The following is an 11,537-nucleotide window of genomic DNA, read 5'->3' as shown; positions in this document are numbered from 1 at the left end:
AGTCAATAATCATGCAGATTTATGTTACAAACTTATAGAATTGTACAGTAAGAAAGTTATTTCCTTTAACCAGGAAATTAACGTTCTTAGAATTGACAAGACGGTTGACCCTGAGTGGTCAGCTAAATATCTACAGTGGATCTAAAATATGAATAGTTAATTATAACTAGTTATGGTTAATTATTCATATTTCCCCATGAGCTGATCCGCTACAACGTTAATAAAACAAAATTATCTAGCATATTTACAGATGAAGCTGACCTGCACTTGGAGCCCAGAAGTAAAGCGGCCAGTCAGGACTAACCGATTTATTATTTATTATCGATTTATTAGCGAATTAAAAATCGGAAATTATCACTTTGGTACATTGAGAAGGCATAAATATAAAATATTATTAATAATAATAATAACTTTAAAAAAACAACAACAACAACAACAACAGGGCAGTGGGCCAAATCATCCGCCAGGCCGGTGCTCCCGATGGCCAGTCCGGGCCTGGTTTAAAACGACATGAGGGTGAGTAAATGTCGGAATTTTCATTTTTGGGTGAACTATTCCTTTAAGTGGAAAAGAGTGAAATGTCCCTTTAAACTCAGGACAGAGGGAGGGAGGATAAGAAAGTCGTCACGCTGTTTGTATAGGAAGTATTGGAATGACCTGACAGGCTGATGCACTTCCCTTTTGGTCGACTCTCTCTTGTGAGACAATGTGTAATCCCACGTTATTTTAGATCCAACCACAGATTGTGATTCACAGCCTTTAAATACATGGAGTTTATGACACTGAAGGAGAAGAGCGAAACGGAGCCTCGAAAGTTGCCGTCGATCTACCACAATTCAACTACTAGTGTTGACCACTGAAAAGCAATGTTAAAGCAGTATCAGCCTACAAATGCGTACTCTGCTGTTAGTGTTGTTTTGCACCGTTGCTCTGCAATGGGATCGTGTCAGCTGCCAGAAATCTGTTTACGTGTCCAACACACAGCTGGTACCTCATGGGAATGTCTGGCGTTCAGACAGACCTGGAGAAGTTACACCGAACCGCAATGGAGACGAGGTGAGCTCTGAAATATATGATCAAGTAAAAAAGACGCTGTATGTGCATTATCTGTCATTAATGTTACATATACATTTTGCTCTTTTTTTTTCCTTACCATGAGTAAACTTTGTGTTATATAAATTCAGTGCGGTGTTGTCTGACTATTGGCATGGAATCCTGCACAGCTGCATTTGTTGATCTGTGTTGCAGTGTGATATGGTGATGAACCTGTCTGCCAGTCAGAGATGTGAGTTTGTGAAGAATACACCGGACTGTACTTCAGATGAAGGCTTCATCAAGTACCCTGTGGTCACCTTTTGCCTGTTCCCACCTAATCTGCTGCCTCTAGCCATCACACTCTATGTAAGGATACATTTAGTTCAGTCACCAAACTCCGGGTTTACTGTTTACATACCAGTAAATGTAAATGGTAATAAATAAAATGTGTTGTAAGTTTGTTTGTGGAGTGTGACATGTTTCTGTTTACATATCCAACTGAAACAAATGATAATGCATCATCCAGGATGTGTAATCTGATTTGATATTGGTTGTATTGGTTTTGTATGTTGTTAAAGTCACTCTCACGTTTTCTCTTTCCTTCCCTCTGTTCTTTTATTTCTGTCAGGTCATCTGGTTGTTTGCTCTGTTCCTTCTTCTTGGGCTGATTGCATCAGACTTGTGAGTGGTGAATTTGAGAGAATTACAAGGGTTATTAATCAGCTTGGACATGCTATTTGGTGGTCAGTTCTGTCTTAAAGTGATAGTTCACCCCAAAATAAAAATCTCATGCCGTTACAGACCTGCATTATTGACTTTCTAGTGTGTAACACAAACACACACACACACACACACAAACCCAGACCTTTTTGGTGACCATTTACTTCCATTGTAATAACAACAAAATGCTGAGGCATTTTTTTTTAAATATCTTCTTTTATGGTCCATCAGTCTACTCATATTTAGCAACATGCTTCACAAATTGTTGTATAATCAGAGCCTGAACGAATTAGGTGTAATCTAAAAGGTAAAAAGATGTGTAATTTTTACTTTTAAAGTAAATATGAATTGGTGTGTTCACATTGTATTCCAGTTGCACTATGCAGTTAAATTAATAATCAGGACTGTCATGCAATTAAAATTAGTAACTGATAAAAAAATAAAATAATAATAATTGCAGTACTTTAGAAACGTAAATATTCCTTTGTGATCTCATAACACTCTCAATAGAGCTGAGTCTTTTACCATGACCTAGGATTCACTTCTCTATTTACTCATGTGACAGAGACAATGTCTTTCATTTATCTGGAGAATTTAGAGTTGAGTCTCTTTATTTTAAAAATTTTCTGCTTTTTGAGGTTCAAGAAGTTAGTTAATTTGTCATTATGTTGCAAAATGTATTTCGATGTATTTAGAATTTGTTCTATAAAGAACAGAAATTTGAGTTTAAATGTATATGAATTATAATATGTAATGTAATTTAGATTTTATTGTATTTTATTTCAGTTTCTGTCCAAACCTCTCAGCCATTTCCTCCACACTGAGACTGACTCATAATGTGGCCGTATCCTTTAAATAGCTGAAATGTGGCTGGTCAGCTGATGCTTGTAATTTGTCCTCATATTGCATAGGTTGAGAAGGTTAATTACTCCTGCTGTGTCCTTATCAACCACATAAATGATAAACTCCTGAGTACTGGAGTGAAGAGAATATTACAGCATGCTAAACAACTAGACATATCAAATGGTTAGTCTGTTACTATGTCATAGTGTTAGCCAAGACTGTGTCATCCTGGGTAGAGTTTGTTTAACACTTGGGTACTCTTTGTGTTCTTAAAGGAATAGTTCACCTCAAAAATGAAAATTCTGTCATCGTTTACTCACCCTCATGTCATTCCAAACCTTTATAATTTCTTTCTTATGTTGAACACAAAAGAAGATATTTTGAACAATGCTGGCAATCAAACAATTGTTGGCCCCCATTGACTTCCATAGTAGGGAAAAAATACTATGGAAGTCAATGGGGGCCATCAACTGGGTGAACTATTCCTTGAAGTTTGTTCATGAGCGTGAAGATATTTATGAAATTAACAGCAGTGCTAATCTGATCACTGGGCAGAGATTAATAAGTGCTGTTCTTTTGTGACTTTTAGGAGAGACTCTCCCATCTGATTCATATAGAGAAATTCAGAGTGGCAGCATTCAGGCACACGGTGGGTCACTTCCTCTCAACTTAAAACTACTGTATGTTGGCTAAGTAAGTGGCTGAAGTTTCAATGGGTTTTTCCATTTATGACTTTCATAATTACCGGACTTTGAAAGTGTGTGTAGCATTCTGCATTGGTAACAGTGAAAGTGAGAGAGAATATTGCATCTTTAAGGAAGTACTGTGTGGTGTAACAGCGTTTATCTGTGTGAAAATCTTGCATGTATGTGTTTGTAACTGTTGGTGTGTGTGTGTGTGTGTGTATATATATATATATATATATATATGAGTAATTCTAAAAGCTACTTGCAGAAATTAAAGCCATACAGCCTATATTTCTCTGGGAAAATCAAATCAGGCTTTGACAACTGGCCTTTTTTTTTTTTTTTTAAAGACAACTCTTATTTTCTTATGCATTTATTTGATCACACATACAGTAAAAACAGTAATAGTTCACATCAAAAAATGACAATTCTGTCATCATTTACAGTACTCACCCTCATGTTGTTCCAAACCTATAAGTTTCTTTCTTATGTTGGAACACAAAAGAAGATATTTTGAAGAATGCTGGTAATCAAACAGTTGTTGGTCCCCATTGACTTCCAAAGTACGGAAAATAAATACTATGGAAGTCAATGGGGGCCATCAACTATTTGATTTTATGTTCAACATAAGAAAGAAACTTATACAGGTTTGGAATGACATGAGGGTGAGTAAATGATGACAGAATTTTCATTTCTGAGGTGAACTATTCCTTTATTAACATATTTTAAAATTCAATTTATTATTGTGATGACAGCTGAATTTTCAGCAGCCATTACTCTAGTTGAAAGCATGTGTGGCTTAATATTTTTGTGGAAACCGTAACTTTTTGTTAGACTTCTTTGAGTAGAACTTTCAAAAGAACACCGTTTATTTGAAATCATTGTATAGACATTTTAAATGTCTTTACTGTCTATTTTAATCCATTTTATGCATCCTTGCTGAAAAAAGGGTATTAATTTTGTTGTTTTAAATGTTTTATTTGTTCTGTTGCTGTGTGTGTGTGTAGCTCTATTCTCTGCTAGGTTTTGTGGTCAGTGCGCTGTGGATCAGCACTGTGGCGGCTGAGATTGTTAGTGTGCTGCACCTGCTGGGGGTTGTTCTCAGTCTCAGCAACACTGTACTGGGCCTCACCTTATTAGCCTGGGGCAACAGCATTGGAGGTACACACACTCACTCACAAACATTAAAAATCACAAACTGCACATTATCTTCCCATTATTTGAGCTCATAGCCAATATTCTAGAACTTGAATTGAAAGGAAAATAATTTTACAACTACTAGATTGCATGGTTTTTATTTTTGTTGGCACTGTTAAGTACTAATATAATGCGTGAAATAGTGTTTGATGGCTTTTAATATTTAAAGAGTCATACACCAATGGGATATTATACACCATTATGTTTTTACCTCTGTTAGACCATGTATAATATTTGTGTTTTCACAGATTGCTTTGCAGACATTACTATAGCCCGTCAGGGATACCCACGGATGGCCATTTCTGCCTGTTTCGGGGGCATTATCTTTAGTATCTTTTAACATATGTTTTTTAAAAAAGTTCTCCTTTTTGTGTATGTGCATTAACAAATACATCAACAGATTTAATCATATTATATATTTACAGTATTGTAAATATCCTGGTACATTACCATAACCACACTTCATATGCCTTTAACATTACATTAAGACATGCTGTTTGGTGTGGGCCTTGGCTGCCTGCTGCAAATCTTTCAGAATGAAAATAATGTTGTGATGGTATGTCTCACACTCTATATATTATATACAATGTCAATGTCATATACATATAACTGGATGGATATGCTGCCAGCTTTTAGACAGTTGAATATTCCAGTATAGATGAGTGACGGAGTCTGATCTGTGTGCTGTGTGTGTTCTGTTGTGTGGTCAGCTGGAACCAGAAGGGATGCTGTGCTGGGTTCTCTCAGGAGCACTGGGTCTGTCTCTCGTCTTCTCCTTCATACTGGTTCCTCTTCAGTGTTTTCACCTGAGCCGAGTTTATGGCATTTTTCTACTGATCTTCTACATGGTCTTTCTCATCGTTGCCCTGCTCACTGAATTTAGAATTCTCTAATTCTGACATCAGCAGAAACACTAACTGGACAGGTGCAAAACTATTTAGATGCTCATAGAAATATATAAGAAATGTATTAGAATAAATATATGTATATTTTTGTAAATGTATGTTTTTGAAGATCATGGGTAATTGCTATGCACTAGTTAAATTGTTTTCAAACATATCTTGAATTATGAGATTTAAGTGATTAAAAATGTATTTTATTAAATGGGATACTTGCAAGTATGCTGTGGTGTTGTGTGTTGTGTGTGTGTTTTAATTTTTTTTATTTAATGAATTCATGCCAAGTGCGATTCGCGAGCTGATCATTCTTTTAATTCGAATGCTGCATGTGCTGGTTGAATCGGTTCACAAAATTGAGCTGCTCTCAAGTCATGATGAAACGATAACTAATGAGTGATTTGAGAGTAAATGTGTATTCCTGTAGCTGTACTGCTAAAATATATTCACTGAATGGCAGCATTTCCTAAATGCACAGCAGCATCAGTGTGTATGCTTGTGGGTGTAGTTAAAGTAGCTGCAGTATTTACTCCAGACCATCAGGGGGCGGAGGCGCATCAGCGCTCTCTCTGAGCCCGAGAGAACGCGAGCCATCCGCGGATGTTTTTAAGTAGGCTGAGGTTACCTAGCAGTGAAATCCAATCCACGCTTACCTGTAACGGACAGTCATCTTGATCCGTTAGGTTTGTTTGTTCTTACATATAATTCCTTTGGTCGAAACAAGCGATGTCAGGCGGCTGCGGGCGGAATCCTCCTCCTTTCCCTGATGATGAAGATCAGGAGCGGGCAGAATTAGACACTCAAGTGCTGGACAGCGACGAGGATGATGAAGATGATGAAGGCGAGGACATATTCACCGGCGCGAGGGTGAGACACCTGCTTCAGAATGAATAATAATGTTTTTATTATCTGATCAAATCTTATGTGGGGAAATGTTTAACTGTCATTTGACAGAAGCTAGCTCGTAGCTTATTGGCAGTGTCTGCAGCGGTTAGTCTCATAATGCAGCTCATAACTGCGCGAACTGCAATTATGTCATTATGGTTATCAGCTGTTATCTTGGCGTCGTGTTCGTCTCTTTTTGCAGAGTAAAGCGATCACACCCACCTCAGCTCCTGATGAAGGCGATATCTTCAGTGAGGAGGGCTCGTACGTCAGGAGCGATGTCCATCACACCACTAATGGCCTTCACTCTGATGAAGAGCTGGATCTGTTCACTGGTATTTCACTCCATCGCTGCACCAGGACTCGTAATGAGCAATACATTCGCAATGACACTTGATTTGACATGCAGGCCAGATGAGAGCTGAACTGTATGTTGGAGAACATAATCATAATGCATTCAATCTTTGACTTTAAATAGCGTGGCAGGCTGAAACAGATCACTTAAACATGCTATATCGATTTTAAAAAGTACTGAAAATTGTACTTGAGTATATTAACATTGTGCTCACTTAAAATGATGTACCTAGCCAAAAAGTACTTGAGCGGAAGTAAAAATGATCCATATTTAATTGAACTTGGGTATTTAAAAGTAAGAAGTAAATACGTTTCTTTGCTTCAAATTGGCTTTTGAAAACAAGAGACAGTAAAGATGTTCTAATTTGAGTATTTTTGATGCAGAAACTTTCTAAAGAAACTGTCAAAAATAAAATTTTCTTATTATTGTTCAATGTAAGAATCTAGGGCACAGCAGATGTTAAACTGAAACCAGTATCCTGAAAGCTTTTGCATGAATGTTCTCAGCAGATGATTTTACAAACATTTGAATAGTGATTTTTAGTGGTTGTAAAAACATTGAAGTATGTGTCTGAAACGGATAGCTTGAGTACACGATTGACTGGCGTCACATTTGGATATGTAATTTTAAGAATTTGTAATGAAGTAAAATGCTATTATTTTTCAAAATGGTTGTATACGAAAGTATAATGGTGTAATGCTATTACTCAATTCACACCTCTGCTTTATTGCTCTCTCTGTTCAATCACTAGAGGCCACTGTAGAGCTGACACTCACTAACACCACCAGTCAAGGCAGGAGAGAGATTATTGGCCCGACCGTATCGGCTTGCAACACCACACATGTCCCTAATTCCATACTCAAACCCAGCATTGTCACCAAGACCATGGAGGAGGTACTCAAACAAGACCCTTCAGTTGCATTCATGTAATATTTATATAGATTCTTAATTCTAACTGAATGCTGATCAACTTCAACAGTTGAAGGAGGAAGAGAGTGGAGACCAGTTTGAACTGAACATTGCAGTCACTAATCCAGAGAAAATTGGTTTGTATTATGCAACTTAACATTTTTCACAGTGTAGGTACATAACAAGAAGAAGAATAAATTGAAGTAAACTGTGAAATGATTTGCGCTACAAGCCAGTGAGTGATTAAGATTCCTCAGCTGTGAGTCACTTTGGATAAAAAGCATCTGCTAAATGAATAAATATAAACATAATAAAATAATATGATCATGGATAACAGTTTGCAGCATCAAGTAGCATAAATAACTGATTTTTACACCTAAAATAACTAGAAGCCACTGACACATTGCCTACTTATACTTTAAAAAGGGGGATCAAAATTTTCTAGATCAGTGTTTCTCAACCAGTTGCCCACTAGGGGACCTCAGCAAACATCCAATGGAGCTTATTTTAAAAAGGGAGTTTTTTGAGATAAGTATTTGTTTTTCTTACTTTTATTTATTAAAATCTGATTAAGATTGCATTAAGAAATACAATCGATGAGTTCTTAACTTCTGAAATCAAAAAAATGAATCATAATAATTATTCTGTTGACACTCAGAAAACAAGCAGGTTTGTGTTTATTACAGCAGTATTAATAGAGAAAATATCTTAGTCTACATGTGTGGGCCTTCAAATATTTCCTTGGACATTGAGAAGCACTGGTCTAGATTCAGCCTCTTGTTCTGGATGTTGAGAGCTATAGTGACCGAATTCTTCTATGTTATTGTGTTGCAGGAGATGGCATGAATGCCTACATGTCTTACAAAGTGTCGACACAGGTACACAAAAGCGTATCCCTATTACCATTTTTGGATTGATCAAGCTACATAAATCAGCATTATGCCCCTTTTCCATGCTTCTCTCTCTATCTCCAGACTACGCTGCCCATGTTCCTTAATAAGACGTTCTCCGTACGTCGACGTTTCAGTGATTTTCTGGGACTTTATGAGAAGATATCGGCCAAACACTCTCTGCTGGGCTGCATCATTCCACCTCCACCTCAGAAGAGTGTAGTTGGTAAAGAATTTCTCATGCTCACTCTGGCTCCTTCCTTGTCTAGTGGAGTACAATAGCCTGGATCCATGAGAATGTTTACTCTGAGCTCTCTGTTGGCTCTTACTTGCATCATTTTGCTCGGAGCAGCCCGGTGTGATTTGCTGACTGAGCGTGTGGTTTGGTGTTGTGTCACAGGGATGACTAAAGTGAAGGTAGGGAAGGAGGATTCATCCTCAGCGGAGTTTGTGGAAAAGAGACGAGCAGCACTGGAGAGGTGAACACAAGCCTAATTAGACATACACATAAAATAGAGGTTCACAAATTGCATTTTTTCCTGATATTTATTTATAACTCAGGTGGGGGGAAAACCTGATTTCTGATTAAGTGGCTAATGGCATATTGAATATGATATATATTGGATATTTATAGAAAAATTTGTTTATTAGCCTGATGGGGCGTTTTCATACCCTAGAACCTTTCGGCACTAGCAATGCAAAAAGAAAATTGCTTTCATTGCTGCAGAATTTTGAGTTGTAACAGTGATTCGCATGCTAATGCACACTCATTTTATCTTTTAACTGGTTATATTTATATATATATTACATTGACTGTTTGTTTGTATTTTCTGTAGGTATCTACAGAGAGTAGTGGCTCATCCATCTCTGTTGCAGGACCCGGATGTTCGAGAGTTTTTAGAGAGAGATGAGGTGACTGCCTTTGTCATGTACCTAGACACATCATACAGTATTTTTAGTGACATATTTAATATCTAAACATATGTGTTTGTGTTTTTAGTTGCCCAGGGCAGTGAATACTCAGGCTTTGAGTGGACCTGGCCTCCTAAAGATGATAAACAGAGTGTCGGATGCAGTGAATAAGATGACCATTAAAATTAATGAATCAGATAATGTAAGAGGAGCTCAGTTCCTGCATTTCTAGGGCATAAATTCTCCCAGATCGTTGCATTTGACTAGTGATTGACACCTCTCTTTGTGTGTGTGTCAGTGGTTTGAGAGTAAGCTGCAGGAAGTGGAGAATGAGGAGCAGCTGCTGAGGAGGCTCCATGCTGCTGTCGACTCATTAGTAAACCACAGGAAAGGTGAGAACGAAAACTACACTGTGAAGCCGGTCTTTCAGATTCATACTGTTACAAACCATCTCAAAGTCTTTCTCCTCTCGTAGAGTTGTGTAGTAACACAGTGGTGTTTAGTAAGAGTGTGGCCATGCTGGGCAGTGTGGAGGAGAACTCTGCGTTATCTCGTGCGCTGTCACAGCTGGCGGAAGTGGAGGATAAGATGGAGCAGCTGCATCAGCAACAGGCCTTCAGCGATTTCTTCATCCTCGCTGAGCTCCTGGCCGACTACGTCAGACTGCTGGGGGCCGTGAGGGTTAGAGAGCACAACCACATAATGCAAAACCAACAATCGGAGCCCACTGCATAAGTAATACGATGTTGTTTTCTGTGTTCTTTGCTGTCCTCAGTGCTGTTTTGAGCAGAGGATGAAAGTGTGGCAGCGTTTGCAGGAGGCTCAGAGCACATTGCAGAAGAAACGGGAGGCTGAGGCCAAACTGCTTTGGGCGAACAAACCCGAGAAGCTGCAGCAGGCTAAAGATGACATAAATGAGGTTCAGTTATCAACAGCGAATGATTTATGCACGACGCGCTTCAAGTACTGTACATTAGACCAACATGTAACATCCTTGTAGGGGAGCTCTGTTAAATTACAATATGATTTGTCACTATTTTGCTGTTAACATGGAGCTGTTTTCTGTGTCTCTGCACAGTGGGAGTCTAAAGTCAGTCAGTATGAGAGAGATTTCGAAAGAGTCACCTGTACTGTGCGCAAAGAAGTGCTCAGATTTGAGGTAAGATATGTTGATGTTGTGTATAGATGTATTTTGGTAGAAATGCAGCACAAAACATCACAAGTGCAACAAAACCTTATTTGTACGGTAGTTGTTTCTCATAGGAACATCTATTAAAAAGTTTTCATGGCTTCTCAGTGATAAAATAAATAGATACAGATTCATTCGTGGTGGAGGAGCTCTGTGATCCTACTAACCCAGAAATGCACTTCTGACATGGTCAGTCACATGTTCAGCATGATGATGAAGATATAGAATGTCATAAACGAGATCTAGAATACCCAAGACGTGTCACTCGTTTAGTTTTGAATGGAGAAAAACGCAAAGCTCAATATGGCTGCTCTATCAAATGAAGCCCCGCCTTCTGAGTAAAAGAGCCAGTCCCTAATCGGTAAAGTCAGCTGCCGTTAGAAGTCCTGATTGCTATTGAAACAATTAGCGTTCTGAGAATGCGCTTAGGACTGCGCATGTGCACTGGCTGGTCTAGCCTGAAAAATACGCTTTTTTTAAACGCTATTTGAGCAAAATAAACCACATTTATGATACAGTTGTTTTCAGATTTCATTGGTGATTTCAAATATGAAATTTAGTCGTAAGCTTGGCAAACAGTTTTGGAGAGTTTGATGTTTCCCCATTCAAAGAGATAAGAGCTGCACTTGCATGCCCGTGAGGCGTTTCAAAGATGGCTGCTGAGTGACATGACTTGCCTTAAAGGGACTTTGTGATTAATGTTTTTGTCCTGGAAATGTCCTGCTTATTATTTGTCATTTAAATATTCTATTTAAAGGGATAGTTCACCTAAAAATGAAAATTCAGTTATAAATTACTCGCCCTCATGTCTTTCAAACCTGTAATTAGGGATATGCCGGTATCAAATTTTCATGTTGCGATTAATTGCTAATGCTTTTATCACGGTATACGGTATTATCACGATATTGAAATTTAGTTTTAAAAAAGTGCTGTCATAATACAGTATAACAGGTTTAATAACTTTTTTTCTTATAACAGAAATAACTGAACATTTAAATGCAATAAAGCAATACAGAAAAA

General features: G+C 37.9%; 2 protein-coding genes across 3 annotated transcripts in view; both read left to right on the top strand.

Annotated features, from left to right (window-relative positions):
- Positions 1-619: 619 nt before the first annotated feature.
- LOC107560123 (sodium/potassium/calcium exchanger 6, mitochondrial-like) lies at positions 620-2,912 on the top strand. Its single transcript, XM_016244204.1, has 4 exons — positions 620-1,056; positions 1,249-1,401; positions 1,664-1,716; positions 2,542-2,912. The coding sequence occupies exons 1-4, from the start codon at positions 892-894 to the stop codon at positions 2,612-2,614; spliced, it is 444 nt and encodes a 147-aa protein (XP_016099690.1). The 5' UTR covers positions 620-891; the 3' UTR covers positions 2,615-2,912.
- Positions 2,913-4,241: 1,329 nt separating this feature from the next.
- The window catches only part of LOC107560120 (sorting nexin-1-like), a 10,786-nt gene continuing 3,490 nt past the window's right edge, over positions 4,242-11,537 (top strand). The window contains exons 1-16 of one of the 2 annotated variants that reach the window (XM_016244200.1): positions 4,242-4,445; positions 4,730-4,810; positions 4,970-5,037; positions 5,192-6,244; positions 6,465-6,597; positions 7,369-7,511; positions 7,597-7,663; positions 8,361-8,404; positions 8,501-8,642; positions 8,817-8,895; positions 9,253-9,328; positions 9,417-9,530; positions 9,627-9,720; positions 9,804-10,009; positions 10,104-10,247; positions 10,407-10,487. In XM_016244200.1, the coding sequence (XP_016099686.1) occupies positions 6,104-6,244; positions 6,465-6,597; positions 7,369-7,511; positions 7,597-7,663; positions 8,361-8,404; positions 8,501-8,642; positions 8,817-8,895; positions 9,253-9,328; positions 9,417-9,530; positions 9,627-9,720; positions 9,804-10,009; positions 10,104-10,247; positions 10,407-10,487 (1,464 nt within the window). In that variant the 5' untranslated portion in view covers positions 4,242-4,445; positions 4,730-4,810; positions 4,970-5,037; positions 5,192-6,103. Of the gene's footprint in view, positions 4,446-4,729; positions 4,811-4,969; positions 5,038-5,191; positions 6,245-6,464; positions 6,598-7,368; positions 7,512-7,596; positions 7,664-8,360; positions 8,405-8,500; positions 8,643-8,816; positions 8,896-9,252; positions 9,329-9,416; positions 9,531-9,626; positions 9,721-9,803; positions 10,010-10,103; positions 10,248-10,406; positions 10,488-11,537 lie in introns of those variants that run through there. The other variant, XM_016244201.1, reaches the window with a different exon arrangement.

This window comes from Sinocyclocheilus grahami, unplaced genomic scaffold (genome assembly GCF_001515645.1).
Source record: "Sinocyclocheilus grahami isolate Dianchi unplaced genomic scaffold, SAMN03320097.WGS_v1.1 scaffold710.1, whole genome shotgun sequence".
NCBI lineage: Eukaryota > Metazoa > Chordata > Actinopteri > Cypriniformes > Cyprinidae > Sinocyclocheilus > Sinocyclocheilus grahami.
This window is presented reverse-complemented; position numbering and strand designations above follow the sequence as displayed.

Excerpts from the sequence above, each read along its gene's own strand:
- LOC107560123 (XM_016244204.1), top strand. The coding sequence starts at position 892 with ATGCGTACTCTGCTGTTAGTGTTGTTTTGCACCGTTGCTCTGCAATGG. Across the intron at positions 1,057-1,248 it reads CGAACCGCAATGGAGACGAG|TGTGATATGGTGATGAACCT; the intron begins GTGAGCTCTGAA and ends TCTGTGTTGCAG. Across the intron at positions 1,717-2,541 it reads GGGCTGATTGCATCAGACTT|TTTCTGTCCAAACCTCTCAG; the intron begins GTGAGTGGTGAA and ends ATTTTATTTCAG.